The 18,522-nt window shown below is 36.4% G+C and overlaps 2 protein-coding genes across 2 annotated transcripts; both read left to right on the top strand.

Moving 5' to 3' along the window:
• Nucleotides 1-16: 16 nt before the first annotated feature.
• Nucleotides 17-4,821, top strand: LOC113508915. Its single transcript, XM_026892136.1, has 3 exons — nt 17-314; nt 3,634-3,869; nt 4,150-4,821. Exons 1-3 carry the CDS (start codon nt 17-19, stop codon nt 4,414-4,416), a joined length of 801 nt encoding a protein of 266 aa, XP_026747937.1. The 3' UTR covers nt 4,417-4,821.
• A 5,470-nt stretch (nt 4,822-10,291) lies between these two features.
• On the top strand, nt 10,292-14,622 carry LOC113508988 (cytochrome P450 4C1-like). The gene is made up of 10 exons (XM_026892255.1): nt 10,292-10,453; nt 10,732-10,891; nt 11,123-11,233; nt 11,504-11,689; nt 11,906-12,160; nt 12,235-12,315; nt 12,397-12,589; nt 13,018-13,169; nt 13,424-13,603; nt 13,878-14,622. The coding sequence occupies exons 1-10, from the start codon at nt 10,292-10,294 to the stop codon at nt 14,048-14,050; spliced, it is 1,653 nt and encodes a 550-aa protein (XP_026748056.1). The 3' UTR covers nt 14,051-14,622.
• Nucleotides 14,623-18,522: the final 3,900 nt, after the last annotated feature.

Consider the following 18,522-nt stretch of genomic DNA (forward strand, 5'->3'; position numbering starts at 1 on the left):
AATATGTAATAGGATAATGTTCCTTAAAGCATACTGGAATAATAAACTGTCTCCTGCAGCGATTACTAAATACGCAAGCGGAGCCGTTAGCAGAAGCTACTTACAGATTATTATTTTTTTACCTTCATCAAACGTTATTAACACTTTTTCTGACTCCGTGTCCATTTTATCGCAGACTAAACTCCCCGTGGAAGAGTACTTGGAGCCGTTGCAGGTGAACAAGGACTACTGTGACATCACATACCGACAGAAGGACGACTCGCTGCTAGGGTACATCCTCAGCATCTTCGAGAACCGGTTCGGGATCAGACGAGGTAAATATGTAGATCTTAATACTTTAGATAATCTCACTATTTATTCCACCACTCTACGAAATCTTCAGATAGCAGTGCCGTTTTCAAAGAGCGATAGTAATCAGCAGTATATGTAGGAGATATGCATTATGTTGAAAGTAGCAGCTCTGACCGTCATTATTATAACGTTTAAGAATACATTTATTTAAACGTATACATACCAATGACGATTCAATATATAGACTGCACGGTTTAGCCGAGTGGTTAAGGTCACCAAGAAGAACCCACTGAGCGCGATGTGTCGCGGGTTCGACCCCTGTGTAGGTGGCGTTTGTGTTATCCACGAATGCTTGTTCTGAGGCTGGGCAAGTTATGAATGATAATATGGTATAGGTAAATTGGTTAAACTCGCTTATGTTTATTGTCAATAGTTTTAAGAAAGCACTACTGTGAAGATGTAGCGATTTTTGTATATAATGCTGATCTCCACAATAAATTCTACAAAACTAACTTAACTTGGCAGTTGAGAAAGTATTCTGTAAAAAAAATATATGATTATGAAAATAATATTAGACGACTTTTTTTTCAAAACGAAAACGCGATCTCCCGAGTTGGTGTAGTCCTACACAGGGAGACTAATATGACAATACAACGCTGACACTTTCTCATAAGTTTTTTTTTCTTTTATTTCTCGAGAAACATGTGTTGGGTGAGCGACATGTAAGTTTGTAGGGATGTGACTTAATGATTATCGATAAACGTTTGGCGAGTTAGAATTGCAAGGAGAATTGTATGATTTAAAATAAATAAATAAAAGAAAACAACACTATTACCATTATGAAGTGTTTAGTTTAAGGAATGGTATGCTTTATAAAGAATATATTAGGAATAAATGAAAAATTAATCAATCAACTTATAGTCATAAAATACTTTTTGAGTTTTAGGGGTCCTTTCCAGACTTTATAATTATGTCCTTTCTTAGCTATTCTAGTATTTTTTATTAGACATTTCTGACATAAAAAGAAACTATTGTGAGGAAACTGGATTTCCAAATATTTTAATAACCTACATTGAGCTACCTGCATGGTAATTAATGTTCAAAACTCTCCTATATGGTAGCAAGCCCATTCCTAGCAGTAAAACATCTTTAGGCTAGTATTATTATAACTTAGAAGTCTATCGATAAGTCTCGATAGATCTGATAGTGGCCAGCACTCGGAAAGAAAGATCCCATACTTGTATTTGTACATTAATATCGAAATTTTACGCTACGTCTGCGTGTGCGCTATGTTAAAAAATTAAAGAAAATACTTAAAAAATATTCATTATTTATTTCATAATAACTTTAGCTTAATTTGAAAATTAAGGAAAAAATGATAAATTTTCATCTGAGAAAAAACATTTAAATTTTAAGAAAATTGGTTGTGTTTAGAATTGATTATTTTTTCCGTTGTTTACCTAAGTCGTCCATCATCTTTTCAAACAAATGAATTATTAAAACCGTTCCCGTCTAAATCTAGGGAACACGGATCGACAGATGTTTCCGTATGCAAGCGCCGCCGCGGGTAAAAATAAGTCATTATAATAAACATAATAAAACCCGATAAACTCAGAACAATTATTTGTTTACTCCTTATTAGTGCGTCGGGAGTGACACCAGTGTATTATAAAACTTATAATAACAGTGAAAGTAGCCTTGTTTAGTAATTAGAGTGAGAGATATTCAAATTTAATTGGTTGTTAGTCAAATGTGGTTGAAAAGTGTTAAGTTTTGTGTAGTTTGCACTCAGTGTAACTTACTAAATAATTGTGCTAATTTTACGTGATGAATATTTTTGGTAGAAAAAAGTTAAATTAAAAAAGGAAAGTGAAAAGTGTGCCTTCGGCAGGAAATTGTGCTAGCTTTTGTAATTCATGAGTAATTTATACGGAACTGGTGGTTTTTCTATTTATTAAAGAAATAGTCGAGAAAAGTAATCACAAAAAAATATCACAGATTCAATTTTATTAAGTTGTACGCTTAAGATCAAATAACAAACAAGACTTGTTATATTTTTGAAAAAAAAAAAATAGTTTGGCATATATACTGTGTCACTTTAAATCTCTCACTCATACATAACACAGTATTCAGATCGCCGTTAATTCGTTAGATACACTTAATTGTTGTGACTACATACAGTCGGAGACGGTGAGTCACGACTGATTCACACCGATCCTTATCTTGCAATTGATATAATTGAACTTAACACCATTGCTCAGATATGCTGTAAGTTTGGACTGTTTTAACAAGCTTTTCGACAGAGGGCGCTGTGTGCGTCAATATTACTTTAACACTTAATTAATTATTCAAAGATAGTAATGTCTAATATTATTACTAAGTAATTTACGTTTTTTATCTCAAATATTCCATTGAAAACAATGACTTCACACAAAGGGATATTACCAAGTTAAAAATAACATCGTTAATAAAATCCACTTAATTGGTTAATGGAGCTATTCTAAAAATAACTAACAAAATGAAGTGATAAATATTAATTGTTTCTCATTTACATAATATATTCTCAATAAAGGTTGTACTAAGAACCTAACTTGTGCGTATTAATAGTGACAGTAATCTAGCAAAACATTAAAACAATGACAAAATTATAAAGTAGTACATAAAAAGGCACTTGCAATAAACATAAATAAACAAACAAACAAACAAACATTACAACTTATTAGTCTGCAAACAACTTTAACAAATATGGCGGTAAAACAGTTGACTGCCAAAGACTGGTAGTGGAGGTACGATGTGCTGGTGGGTGAAAGTGAGTGTACCACTCATGTACAACCTGGGAGCCAGGCTCGGGACCACCGTGGTGGACTGCTTCTACCATATAGTGCATTGTCTCACCGATGTGGTCGCAGGTGATTAACAAAGAGGTGTTTTTGTGAATGTGGTAATGCAAGTCAAGCGCTAAGACCTGGGCTCCAATTCCGCTATTTACATATTTCGATTCAAATGACGCTATTTGTATTCTTCTCACCATTTTGCCAACACAATAATCCATTTTTGCCATCATCATCATCCCAGCCTATATAGCTGTATATAGCTGTCGACTGCTGGACATAATAGGCCTCTCCATACGTTCTCATTTTTGTAATAATCAATATTCCATTCATTCATCGGCAATTGTAAATAGCAGAATTGCTGCCCGGCCCTGGATTGTCACATAGTTTTTATCCCAATTTTATGTTAGGGTTCATTTTCGATTTGTAGCTAGCAGAGCCGCTGGCTACAGCTAGCCTCTCCTAATTCTATTAACGAAATAATTACTAAGCAATATTTTTTCATTTCCAGAAACAAACGACGACCATCACTCTGAGGACTCAGAAGGTGATCCCAAAGATGGCAGCGAGGACCCTGGCCGCAGGTGGCCAGAGGAGCGCAAGTCAGGCAGGACCAACATGGCGGACCGGCCTCTCCCGGTGCCGGTTGAGAACGAGCCCTACTACATGAACGTGGACAGAGCTGAGGCACAGAACTTGCTGAAGGGACAACCTGATGGAACCTTCATTCTAAGGCCTTCTAGTCAGGTAAGGATTGTATAGTCTAAAGGGATTGTTGCCACCTTTAAAATATTTTTGCGGTTGAGTAAAGTGTAAAAGCGTACATGGTATTGAGCAGTGTCTGTAGGTCTCACAAATAAACACAAAATAGTGGACAAAAATTCAAAGAGACAGATTTTTGCCCATGTGCAATGCATGCAATGCAACCACTCCTATATATGTCCTTATTTTTATAACAGTACAAGCTTGGAATCGTATTGTATTTAGGTATGTAAATAGTAATTTAATAGTTGATGTTCCTTTCTAGCCGGACCACGCGTATACTCTCAGCGTGTCCTGCTCCAACGCCGTCCACAACGTGGGCGTCCGGCGCAGGCCTGACGGTCGGCTGGCGCTCGGTTTCCCCCGCCGCGGCGAGCACAGCTTCCCGAGCGTGACGTCATTGCTGCGACACCACAGGAAAAGACGACTGCTGTTAGTCGCGGCCGGTGACGTCATCGGAGCTACCACCCTTAACGAAACACCGCACTACTATCAGAGCCCTAGCAGTCTTCCAGTACCCATTGGGAATTGATGAAGCAAGTTATTATTGATACCCGAATTTCGGTTTCATTTTTAGAGTACGAAGCTCTAAAATTAAATGAAGTCAACGTTGATGATGATAAAAAAACCGATGTGTCTACGAAGGTGATCTTCGATTGCCAATTATTTTTACTTTTTGATCGAATGTTTGCCAAGTCATTTGTAAGAGTTGCGTATAATCGTCGATTTAAAACGATTCCTTTATTAATAGTCCATTCTTGAGTTATTCCGTAATGGTTAGTGACTATTAAATATAATCTACTACAATTCCTCGGCAATGATTTTTGTATGTAAATATAATTCAGTTTATAATAAAAAAAAAATGATATTACGCTGTTAACGTCCAGACTGTTAATGAGTTAAACAAAGCACCTAATAATAAAGTTTTCCCACCTAACTTGTTTTTTAATTTGACTTTTTCATTGAATATTGTTCGCTTATTAGTTTTTATTTTTATTTTTAATCGCGTGTAACCCTCATAAGCTTCTATTATTGATAGTGCAGTAAATGACGACACACTAGGATGTTACCACAAGTAAATAATAAGTTAGACAGTCTATTGTTTGTATGATTACTTGATGATTCCTTACAGTAAATTACGTGAGTTGACCACCCGTGAAACAGTTACTTACTACCAACTACGTACTTGTTAAGAAAAAGAAAACTAGAACGTATTTTGGTATTTTTATGAAATTTTCTTTCACCATATTATTATTATATTATGATAGCCAAAAAAGGAATATTGCAAAATTGGTTGCAAATCAGAAACATGCAGTTAGAGTATGTTATATTTAACTAACGAATACAAAGCATCCTGGGTCAAAAAAATATTTTTTAGGGATCCTTAACCCAATGATAAAAGTGGTAAATAAGACTTCGACGTCCTTTTGTCTGTTACTAGGCTTTAGCTTACGGATCATGAGATTTAAAAACATGAAAAAAGAAATCTTTTCTCGCAGCAAAATCACTTAGGAATCGGTGAAGTGTGGGCGAAACAGGTCCAATGAAATTTGGCCTTTAAAAATAAATAAATAAATAAATGCGGACAACATCACATACATTGTTCTGAACCCAAAGTAAGTTGCTAAAGCACTTGTGTTATGGAATTCAGATACAACGAAGGTACCACAAACACTCAGATCCGAGACAATGTAGAAAATGTGAATTTTTACATTGACCCGACCGGGGATCGAACCCGGGACCTCAGAGCTAGCGTCCAATGAAATTTGGCCTTTAAAAATAAATAAATAAATAAATGCGGACAACATCACATACATTGTTCTGAACCCAAAGTAAGTTGCTAAAGCACTTGTGCTATGGAATTCAGATACAACGAAGGTACCACAAACACCCAGACCCGAGACAATGTACAAATGTGAATTTTTACATTGACCCGACCGGGGATCGAACCCGGGACCTCAGAGCTAGCGACACCTTGAAACCGGTGCGTACGCCACTCGACCACGGAGGTCGTCAAAAAGTGCTACTTAATAGCCTGATTTTGAATAAATTGATTTAGATTTTTATGAGCATTTATTTTTCTTCTTCTAATCTTCAGCGTCGCCAGTCCGACTTGCACTTGGCCGGCTTTTTCTTTACACTGTGATATTTTTACTTTTCGCGATGGATTCGCTTTTTCAAGATAGTATTGCTACTATTCCTTTAACCGTTCGTCATCGCGTCATCACCAATGGTATGAGTAATAGTACGTAGCACTATTCTATATGCTGTGGTAATAGGTGCAGTATGAGTCACGAAGCTGCTTTAATTAATATAATACATTAATGAACTATTTAATTGATTGTGAAGCGTGATCAACATGTTTGTTAGTCACTACATCCATACTGATATTGATATATCACATATATAACAATATTAGTATGGAAGCGTCAGGAACATTTTCCGAACAGTCTGGGTTAGCCTCCATCTTGGGCGTATGAGCGACGGGATATTCAAAATAAAAGCGTCAACGTTATCTTCTAGATTAGGATTAGCATTGCCATTCAACGTGGCAATGCTGCCAGCCTTTTGGGCACACTCCCAGCCAGCGGCGATGCCGATGAATTTTTTGATGCTTTGATTTAATTATTTTTTGTTTTTTAACTTGTAAATATTTAACTCTGTAAAATTGTAAATAAAATTATTAATTTAGAAAAAAAAGTCTTCTAGATTGTATAATGTGAACTTCTAACATTATGGAGTAAAATACAATAGGACCGTTGAGATGGAATATTATTTGGAGCCAATAGGTTAGCACGTGCTCGCTATTTTTATGACAACTGTCTTGACAAGCAAAACGAACGTCGTCGCACCTAGCGCCACCTACTACTCTATTCGGGGTAACCCGCTTCCTTTTTAAATTTACCACTTACTCATTATAATAATAGTTATGGACTAGCTTAATACACATTTCTAACATTTCCACAATCAATTAAAATCGTCTAACTAAACAAAAGTATTCTCAATTAATCCGCGCGCCGTCATATAAATTAATGTGGATGGGATATGGGCAGGGGAATGATGAAATCTTTATGGCTCTTTGTGATAAGCTATTTATATATTTTGGAGACAATTAATTACCAATTAAAGTTAAAATACTTATCAAACTATGCTGTCAACTCTACCATAATGGTTTTACCGACCTTGGTTTAATGAGATATTCTCAGGGTACGACAGGCTTACTCGAAAATTACCCATTATGTATACACAAGTTTATAATTTTATTACAATATATATTTTAACGAGTCTCGCACTACGGTAATATGAGTAGCTTGCGTAACAGTTGGTTTAATTATTTAATGCATTTGAATTGAAACTTGTTCCCAGGAACAAGATATTAGATTTTTTTATAATTTCGGATGTTTGTTGTCAGGAAGAGAACTCTATGGAGTCTGGAATTCGACATGCATCTAGGCCGATTTATATCTCCCTATTTAAAGGGTAAACAAGGGTAAACCTACTAAGGCTCCGCTGTCTGCCGATCACTTTACTACCACCATATATCTCATGAACGTCATTTTTATTTTTAAGATGCGTCATCAAAAATGATGACGCATGATAAATATTAAAATTCAGGCAAAACAAGGTAAGGTTATTAATTTTTTTAATTCAATTAATTTTTTTTTCGAGCCACTTATTGTACTCGGTGTTACGAATCCGACTAACACTTGACCAGTTAATAAAAAAAAAATAAGCCTAAGGCCTGTATACTTATATAAAAACATGAATATCAGTCCTATTCTTGTCTAAAACACCATCAAGGCAAAAACCCACATATAGACCAGTAAGAATACTACCTCCTTTTTCGCGCTGTCGGTTAATACCCAACTTAGTACCGCGCAAGCCGCAGTGTATTAACAGCGCAGTTAGCACGCGATGTAGCACGCACTGAAAACCTCGCCAACGCACAAGTTACAAAACTGAAGGAAATGTGCTCACTCATATAATTTATATAGGAAACTGAAAAACTAAATGGGCTGTCTATAAGTGTCGCAAGTAGAACAAACAAAGCAGGGTTGCCGTGAGCGATGATTACAAGGACAAACTCATGCTTATAATAGGGTACTTCATTACAAAAGTAGGATTTATTACAATAAAATGATGGGGCTGTATGGGATGGCTTGTAAAAAAGTACTGATAAGTGACGTCACTAGACTGTGTCAGGTTCATTTATTGTTTAAGTTATAAAATAAAGTAATATTTATTCGATGTTTTTTGGATGCCTATCTGATGGAAAATAAGTTTTTTTCGATTGAATACCCAATTATACGTGCGTTAGGAAGAATGTATAAGGTTTATAATATCTTTTACTGATAATGAAATCTATTTGCAATCAAATTATAGATACATTTAATTTGTATAAAATTATGTAAATTCACTTTCTCAGTCACATATTCATAATTGGATTACTGATTGACAGCAAAGACGTTTTTTAAAATAAGTTTTGTATGACGCTATATAATGGTTTGCAAAATGAGTGATAGAGAAAATAAATTAAACTTTCCGAAAAATCTGTGAGCATAGTTTTTATTAACAGTATCATTGTTATCATCGCCAATAAATTCGTTATAGCATACATTAAATCCTTGATTTTCCAAAAATACTTCGAACTAAAATTAATCTAGATTTTCGTTAACACCTTCGCCAACCCTAAGGAGTGAGGTGCCCTTCGGATATAAAGCAGGGCTTAGGCAATGTTTGTGCAGTCGAATAGATCAAGCCGCTGCATAAGGGATCATAACAGCATTATACTTGTTATGAAATCCTGGTGAAATAGTCTAAGGTAAGCGATCAAGACCTAGGTTATAAAAAGTACCCGAAAAAAACAAAATAGTGAAAAAAAAATGTGAATTGTGAAGTTCAAAATGTTCGAGCGGCTATTATCAGTCAGCTGGTGATCTCGTCTACTGAAATGGTGAAAATAGAAAATGATTTTTTCTTCAAAATCGTGTAAGGACTTAGTTTTTGTGAGAAAAGTGAAGTGTTTTAATTTTGGAAGCCAACCTCAGCAAGATGGGGAAAAATAGTGATTTCAAAAAGTGTAGCGGAAAAATGATGTGTCTGTTAGAGGGGACCGTAGGAGACCAAATACAAGCCTATCACAGAAAAACGAACGACCTATCATAGGAGATGCTTAACTACCGTCACTTTTTAATTAAGTCGATAATAAAAAAAAAACAAACTTGAAAATTTGGTAAACCGTTTTTGAAATTTTACCTTATGAAATGTAACGTTCAGTCACGTTTCACACGTCGTTCCGAAGTTTACGAACACGTGCAGTAAGAGATGTTGAAATATTTTAATATCTATCGATTGTTCTGTACGGAATGAGTCACTTGCGGTGGTCAGTGAACCGGCATTGGAACTCGACCGAAGCGTGACTCGTGCTGATTATTGGAGTGTGGTGTGCGATGTATTACAGTTGCAGTTATAAAGTTATTAGAAAAATGTAGTGTATTTGCAAGAATTGGTATTAAAATAATTGTAATATTAAGACTTAAAAAGTCTTACGAAGACTTTTCGGAGATTTTTTTCTAAGGATTTTACTGTGTAATTTTTTTTATTTAACTGAATAACCGGTAATTTAATGTAACCGGCATGTATTGCATAATTTCGAATCTTTGCTAGTCCCAATATGGCTAGTGGTTGGTTTGGTATAAATGATTAATTATTCCAATTTTGTAAACCGATGCCGACTGAGTGCGACTGTGGTGGGTTCGATTCCCGAGTAAAACAAAATTTGTGTGATCCACTACATAAGAATTAAAGTGAGGTGAGAAGAAAGTAAAGTGAGGGAATATTTTAGAAAAAAATGTTTTTGTCGTCATACCGTCTGATAGACAACATTTTTTTATTAATTAACAAATATACTTATCCTGAACATGTCACATCTTTTTTATATCTACTTGAAATCCATTTCAGTACACACAGTCATCAGTCGTCGGCTGTCGGTTATACAACATGCTCCCCTTGACCCCGGCTTCATTGGGACTACTGACTTACATATTATGTGCATATCTTAGGCTCGTAGTGTACCTTCTGTTTTGCGATTACAATTTATACATTTATTCGTATTCTTTAAACGCTGAAATTAAATAATTCAGGTTCAAATTTCAATTCACCCTCATTAACTCTTCTCCGTTTTCGAAATATTTGTCCAAATTGTAAACTCCAAATTCTTGTGAGGAATTTCTCGTCTTACAGATTTACAAAACCCCAAAATGTGATATTAGAATTAGGGTACCACGATTGCTATGAACTGAAAATCTAATGAATTTGCCAAAAGATACCTACTGCAGACTCCATAACCCTCTCTACAGTAGCTCAATTTTAATATATATTCTAGCTTAGTACTAGCACAATCGAGAATGTTCGCGGTGGCGCTATTCTGCATCGCGTGCGCGGCCTACTGGGCGTGGCGCCGGAAGAACACCAAGATTACGGAGCCGCCGTACTTTCCTGGAGGATGGCCCATCCTCGGACACGCGCCCGCACTTATTGGGGACAGTTGCAGTAAGTACTCTACCCGGGTAATCAGATACAGGACGAACACTAATCCATCAAGTTCTTTTAAGATAAGGCTTTTCACTTAAGTACCTCAGGTTTGAAGAACGTAATGAATATTCAGTAATAAACCAGCTTATTCCGTCCATAGTAAAAGGGATGAGAGGAGCAACATACCGGACGGAGTGAAAATATCGAAATGAGGCCTTGCAGTGGAAAAGAAGCGGCTAAACAAAAACAAGAAAATCACTATAAAATAGGGTGCTTGAAAAGACAAGGAATCTTTGTTTAAAATAACTATCAGATCAGGATCATTTGTAATACACATAGGGTAATTTGTAGTTTAGACTACCATAAAAATGTTTCGGTTGCAGAACTATGGAATGGCATCAATGATCTCGCGAACCAGAGCTATGACATCGGTGGTGTTGTTGCCGCCAGCATTGGACCACGGACTGTTTACAGTAAGTCAGATATGAAGTGCTTCTTTGTTACAAGATCTTGGATTCTTGAATGACAATAACTGTTTATCCCAAAACGTAAGAGAAGAGATGATTAAGATTATAAATCAATGAAATAATTACTTCGATCCTGAAAAGCACAGCATCACGTGACTGGAATTGTATGCCTTTCTTTATTTTCTGCTTAAAAATTGGGTATTTGTTCAGTTACGTCATTTCATTTTCTTTCCCCAGTTGTGACCGATCCAGATGACAGCTTCACAATATCCAACACGTGCCTCGAGAAGGACGGATTTTACGACTTCGCAAAACCGTGGCTAGGTGAAGGCTTAGTCACTGGAAAATGTGAGTGAGGTCAAATTTATTGGGGAAACAGTTTACAAATTTTAGGAAAAGTTAAAAATAAATTTAAAAGATTTCTAAACAAATGTTGTAGTAATTTTGAAAATATGAACTTATCAGATTGTCATCTTAAAGAACAAGATTTAAGTAGTACTTTAAAACCGTTTTAAAGCTATGCAAAATATAGGATAAAACATTTTATCATCAAACCTACATCCAATGACATCCACCACCGAGAATTTAATAAAAAACCGTAATATTTTTTTCTGACAGTTTCGATATGGAAGAGCCACCGAAAGCTGCTGAATCCCGCATTTAGTCAAATTTTACTGGACACCTTCATGGGCGTGTTCAACAGTCAGTCCCGGAAACTGGTGCGAGACCTGGAGAAAGAGGCCGGGAAGGGTTTCTTCGACCACTGGACTTACACGCGACATAACGCATTGGAGACAATATGCTGTAAGTACACCAAGTTTACGAGCAGCCGAAGATAGATCTTAATGGCGTCCAATTGGGGAGGCCTATGTCCAGCTGTGGACGAATATGGGCTGATGATGATGACACCAAGTTTATCAAACATTGAACTGGGTTTTGAACAGCTGTGTAACAAACTTTTTTCAGTGAACAAGATTGTGAATTAGCTCTTGACGGGTTTTACTCTTATGACTATTCCAGTGACAGCGCTAGGGGTAGACTTCACCGATTCGAACCTGAACACACAGTACGTGGAGGCCACGGAGAAGATCTTCACGACGATAGTGGAGCGTTTCATGAAATTCTGGTGGCACAGCCCCTACACCTTCGCGTTGAGTGACGTCAAGAGGAGGCAGGATGCCTGCCTCAAAATCTTACATAATATGTCTAACACGGTAAGAATTACAGATGTCATTTCAGTTCTACTGAAGGGTTTCAGCATCTATTTTACCATCAGTTTTCGTTTAGAATAATGTAACAAGGGATTGAAAATTTCTCTTGAAAAATCTTTGGTTTTGGTTAAAACTCATTGTTTCTATACTTACAGGTCTTGCAAAAAAGAAAATCAGAATTTACGGGAAATGTGTGCGCTGAAAGAAGTATTATTCCAGGTTAGATTTTAGTAATTAAAAATATGTGAATTAACAAACTAATTAGGTAAAAGGGGAAATTAAACAGTAAAACTATTCCAGGAACCAGGTTCAAAGCTTTTTTAGACCTCATCCTAGAGTTATCAGCTGAGAAGGGTGCCTTCAATGACCGGGAGGTGCGGGAACACGTGGACACTATGATCGTGGGCGGCCATGACACTTCTGCTAATGTACTCATGTTCACAATGGTACTTCTTGGATCGCATCCCGAGGCGCAGGAGAAGGCGTTCGCTGAGTGAGTACATTACCGTAGGCCACATTTGTGCCTAATTCTTATTCTTGAACATAAAGACGGCGAATTCGTTGATTGTAGCTGGAAACCGGTGTCTGGAAATAAAGTGATCAAATCTATTGTTCATGCATTTAATTAGCATGTATTTTTACCCGCCAAACTAGCTGACCTTGACCTATTTAACTTTTTTTCAGGAACCTTTAAAGGTTTTATAACAAAGGCTATTATAAAACCTTTAAAGTTCGAGGTTAAAAATGTTTTCCTTTGAAGAAGAAACAAGCAAAAAATTTTATGATGTACTCTTTGCCATCGATCTGTCTGTTGACTCCTAATATGTAGTATCTACTCTCAGCACTGATTATTTATAGAAGTTTTGTGCTTAGAAAAGAAATTACTCTAGCATCCCAATTGATATCCCAAATCTGTTTTAGAATTCAGGAAGTTCTCGGCGACGGGGACAGGGATGTGGAGAAGACAGATTTATCGAAGCTTGTCTACTTAGAGGCAGTGTTAAAGGAGAGCATGAGAGTATTTACTATAGTACCAGTTCTAGCCAGAAAACTTGATAGGGATGTTAAACTTAGTAAGTATAAAGGGTGGCAGGTAGTTCATTCAGGTTTCCATTTTAGCCAAAAAAGTGTCATCGTTATCGTCGAAAAAGACGCCCAAAACTTGAGTTTCTAGTGGACAATGGGATTGCATTGTCGATAAATAAAACATGGTCATTATTTAAAGATTATGACAGCACTACTATTATTTTGAAACTTTTAAATATTATTGAGGTGATAGTCCTGTTTTATCGTAATTGGTTTTGCAGTCTGTTTGTACTTTTTGCAGAAAACTACACGCTCTCAGCGGGTAGGACGTGCTTCTTGTTCGTGTTCGGTATTCACAAGCACCCGATGTGGGGCCCGGACGTGCACGAGTTCAAACCGGAGCGGTGGCTGGAGCCGGGCCGGCTGCCGGACAACCCCAACGCCTTCGCTGCCTTCAGTGTTGGGAGACGAATGTGTATTGGTAAGTACTTTGTGGGAACTATAATGTTTTTAGACAAAACAGTACAATATAAGGTTATAGTAGCTACATAATTTAATAACGTAATTTTAATTCTCTTGAGGTTATTTAAAGTTCAACGACCGTAGGACCATGATGATTTATTTTGATTGTACAAAAAGTTTACCCTTTGATTTTTCAGTAGGTCACTGGTTTGTATTAGTTATAAGTTTAAATTAGTTAATGAATGATGCATATCTTTTTGTTTCTGACAGCTGACACTTCTCATTTTTTCCAGGGAAAGCCTATGCGTTAATGTCAATGAAAACGACTCTCGCGCATGTTATACGTAACTACCGGATCACTGCTGACCATACGAACGTAAAGCTCAAGTTAGATGTGATGCTGAAACCGGACTCGGGATACTACGTCAGCATCGAAAAGAGGGCAAAAGCGACTGATCAGGCGTAAATAGAAGAAATCTTTGCAGATATATTGACTGTCTAGACCAAAATGATAAAGCAAATATAGAAAAGCTGTACGCCGGTCTGCAGTTTGCAAAAAGACACGAAAAATTTTACTCGGATTTCCGATGTGTTATTCTTACGTCCAGAAAGTGTAACGAAATCCACAAGGAAGGCAATAGTCTCTGAAACTCGACACCTTTATTCTTTAACAATATCTACATATTTATGAGTTTTAATACCGTGTAGACGTGTAGTATAGAACGTCCTCAGGCACGGTGGAGTGATGATCTGCGTTAGGTGGCTAGCAGAGAGCTGGATGCGAGTAGCCGTAGATAGATCTCGGTGGCGTGCAATCTCGGAGACCCATGTCCAGCAGTGGACGAATATGGGCAGATAGTGATGAGTTATTATTGCAGCTATCGTCTGGAGTGTAAAGGCTATTAGTATCGGAGACTTTAATGAATAACAAGCAATGTATGTACCTACAGTTTTTTGCCATGTAGACTTAGATTAAGATAAAACCATCAACCTTGTAGACAATAAAGAAAACTTTGTCTATACTACAGATAGTATTAAAAAGCAATAATTGTAATAATGTTAATACTGTATATATCTAATACTTAAGTTCTTTACGTTAATAAATTGCAAACTGCCATTATACATAAATAAATCAGTCATTGTCTTTACTAACTTATTATGAACCTAAGTAAAGTGGAAGTCCTTAAACCCTATGAATAACTTGCGATGTCAAGTTTAGCCAATTCAATTTGTGCGTGCGTTGGCCTTAATAATTATAAAAAAAGATGTGTTGCTCTTGGCTTTGATGTCAATTATAGGTGGCAATCATCAAATGACTCCTTCCGCTTTGGGTTGAGTGAAAAGGAGTGTCAGACTACTACTGACTAAAATCCACCCATATTTCTTTCTTTGCCCTTGGTGTATCGGGGCCACGGAAACCCATGTCGGCTATGTCGGTTATAGCTGCAAAAACATTACCCTCTTGTAATGAAGTCGGACAAAAGTATATGCCTATGTGTTATTACGCATCCCCTTCCCGTCGGCGTTCCCGGGGGGATACCTACTAGGAAGACCTGTCCCCCACCAGCGACTGCCAGCCATACGGCAAGCCCCTCACGCCTCCCCCCCTCCCAGAGGAGACATAAACCTTACAAACCCTTTTTTTTCTAGTTAAAAAGTCTTTTCTCAGGCTCTGAACTCTATATGTGGATCAAATTTTGGCGTGAAAGCGAGAGGACAGACAGAGATACTTTCGCATTTATAATGCGAACTCTCATTTATAATTGGTGTGGATTGCTCGAGTTTTAACATATTATGGTACCCAATTGTATCCGATGCACAAGGGCCAGAAAGAGGGCTTACCTGATGGAAATTTTCTGTTGTTCTCAAACTTATTTCAAACAATGTAAATATATAGTGGTTTCTTAGGTTTACGCGAATGTTAGACATTGAAATGAAACTACTTTTACGGATTTATCGCGGTTTAATTTTAGATTTTAGTTCCCGACGTTTTGAAACCTTTGCAGGTATCATGGTCACGGGCAAACTGTCCGCCCGTGACCATGATACTACCGCGTGACCACACGCCACATGACCGCGATAAAATCCGTAAAAGTAGTTTCATTTCAATGTAAATATATTTTAATTTCGTTGTTACATTATTGACACTGTTTTAATATCTAATTACAGTAATCACACTTTGTTTCGAAGTTGAGGTAAAATTCCCACAAATAATGTATACAGGGTGCTCTAGAAACTAAAAAAAGCGAAGAAATAGCATCAATTGTTCCAAGCTATTTTTATAGAGATAAAACTTTACTAGATAAAGATATATAAGACGTCTAGTGATGAAGATGTCTGCAGCATAGGTTTGTACGTGATACCTACTTGCGGATCTTACTTTATTTTCTGTTCCTTTCTTTATTTCAAGATAGATCAATTACTTTGCCCTTTTGGGCATACAATTGTCTTCTAGGACTAAAAGTAAATGCTAACAAAGTGTTCATATTTTTACATAAGAAAAATATAAGAAACAAAACATCCAAAGATTTTTTTTTGTTATTTTTCCAAACATTGATTTCTACACACCCCGTATAAGAGGCCTATTATAAACGAAGCCTCTGATACTGCATCAGAAGCTTAGTTTACCACTTCTTAGCAATTTTGAGATGCCCTAGGTTCCTCACCATGCTTTCCAAAGATCTGTACCAATTTTAGCTCAATTCAAATTATTCTCACTTGACCTCACGTTTTCAGTAAAGACCAAGTATGTCGTGATTATGTCTATAAAAATTAATTGTGAGAATCACAGTTTTTTTCATTACCTTTATTGTTATACATTTTACATATAAATGTTAAAAAATAATTTAATTTGGTCTCGCTTCGAAATAAATTCTATAAACAGTCACCAATCATAATGATAAGCCTTTGTTAGTTAATTAATTTAATTCTTATTTTATTACCTCGTTATTCTATAGTTACGGAGACTTTATTCATTAGCTGAGTTAAGCATTCCCACCGATAATGTATATAATCTCTGGTTTTAGAGTTATGTGCAGTTGCCCTAAGTGTCGCGCAACGCGGCGAACATTAGTCTCGTACTGAACCGAGTAGTAAGGGAAAGTTGCCGGTAAGTGTTTTAAGTGGCTATGGATTGTATCCTTCAAAAGCATTTAAAAAAAGATTTTATTGCCCGCATCGCTAGCCAAGTGAGATTTTTACAATCGACAATTTTCGCAAAAGAAAGTTTTTGGGTTTCGGAGTCCGTAGATTACAAACACGGATTTTTGAATACCGCTAGATTGGCAACATTTTATTTTAACCTACGGTCTAACAGATACCTTAGAGTAAATAGATAAGTGAGCGGAATATCTCGTATTTACGAAATTTATCAAAACGAAGGTAAGTTGATAGATAATAATGACGTAATTGAGAGTAAACTATCGACATTTTCGATGATTTTGACATTTATTTTTATAGAGATAAAACTTTACTAGATAAAGATATATAAGACGTCTAGTGATGAAGATGTCTGCATCATAGGTTTGTACATACGTGATACCTACTTGCGGATCTTACTTTATTTTCTGTTCCTTTCTTTATTTCAAGATAGATCAATTACTTTGCCCTTTTGGGCATACAATTGTCTTCTAGGACTAAACTTAAATGCTAACAAAGTGTTCATATTTTTACATACCTAAGAAAAATATAAGAAACAAAACATCCAAAGATTTTTTTTTGTTATTTTTCCGAACATTGATACACCCCGTATAAGAGGCCTATTATAAAGACTATTATTGTCACTATATATTGAAGAGCTTTTTTGCGTTTTACCGTTTGTCCACCAAGTGACACACACACCACCAGCTGCTTCACCCTGCAATCGAACTGAACCCGAGTTATCTTAGGTAAGTGGTAGCGTTATGGACCACTCGCTACCGCACTAGCACCGCTCTCCGGATTCGTACTAGTGCAATGTGATTAACTAATGCTTTATTTATTTTTACTAGTCTTTTTTTAGGAGGCTCATTTATAAATTTTCGGGTTTGAAATGTTAATGACTTCAACCCACGTCATCAGCATGGCGTAGGGATATGTCGGACTTCCACCGACTAAAAACATCCCCAGCTCCTTCTACCTTAGTCCTTTTTACTCCCTTTTCGAGGGATGGGTATAAAGAGCCGGCCTCCCACTCCTCATAAGAATGGATACGCATGACCATGCGCTCGTCTCCTTCTTGGGCTGTTCTGTTCTGTTCTGAGCTGATCGAGTGACAGCGAGATGTCCCCGTCTATCCACTGGTCTAACCTTGCGCTTTAAATATAATTGGCCGTGTGAAAATACTGAGCCATCTGAATATACAATTTATTTCTGAAACCACCCTTTTTATATGATATCAGTGCTTTTTAGTCATCTCCATTCCTTACATTATTTTATAAATAAATGTTTGTCGTTAACTTAAGTTGGGCTATATTAGCATTCTAACATTCTGAAACTATTTAAAACTATGTATAGAAATAATGTCATTTTAATGTACAATACAGACTGTAGTGTAATATATATGGACACATACACGGTACAGATGACACACTTTTTTGACAGATTTTTTTATGCAAAATATAACATTGTTCTTAAATATTCGTTTAGAAAAAAAACTAAAACTATTTACACATTGACATGTCTTTTTCATTTTTTATGATAATGGGCGTAGTCATGTTAGTTGATGTTTTATATCTAATTACATAGTTATCTTACTTTTTTGAAGTCATAATTCTTTTCAGTGACGTACACGGTGTTTAAAAAGTCATCTATATCATAGATATTTTCATAAGCACGCTATTTTTCTTCTACATAATAGTCTAGACCAAAAAGTCTGTTTTTCAACGTAGTCATTAAATAATAGTCGGAAGGGATCTAAAGGAATCAAATTAATGTTTGAGTAAGTACATACCAAAATTT

The sequence above is a fragment of the Trichoplusia ni genome, chromosome 1 (assembly GCF_003590095.1).
Source record: "Trichoplusia ni isolate ovarian cell line Hi5 chromosome 1, tn1, whole genome shotgun sequence".
In the NCBI taxonomy this organism is placed as follows: domain Eukaryota; kingdom Metazoa; phylum Arthropoda; class Insecta; order Lepidoptera; family Noctuidae; genus Trichoplusia; species Trichoplusia ni.

Bases quoted from the DNA above. Each gene is read 5' to 3' on its own strand.
- LOC113508915 (XM_026892136.1), top strand. From the start codon at position 17: ATGTTCCTTAAAGCATACTGGAATAATAAACTGTCTCCTGCAGCGATT. The intron at 315-3,633 runs GTAAATATGTAG...TTTCATTTCCAG, and splicing joins CCGGTTCGGGATCAGACGAG to AAACAAACGACGACCATCAC. The intron at 3,870-4,149 runs GTAAGGATTGTA...GTTCCTTTCTAG, and splicing joins TTCTAAGGCCTTCTAGTCAG to CCGGACCACGCGTATACTCT.
- LOC113508988 (XM_026892255.1), top strand. From the start codon at position 10,292: ATGTTCGCGGTGGCGCTATTCTGCATCGCGTGCGCGGCCTACTGGGCG. The intron at 13,170-13,423 runs GTAAGTATAAAG...TACTTTTTGCAG, and splicing joins TGATAGGGATGTTAAACTTA to AAAACTACACGCTCTCAGCG. The intron at 13,604-13,877 runs GTAAGTACTTTG...CATTTTTTCCAG, and splicing joins TGGGAGACGAATGTGTATTG to GGAAAGCCTATGCGTTAATG.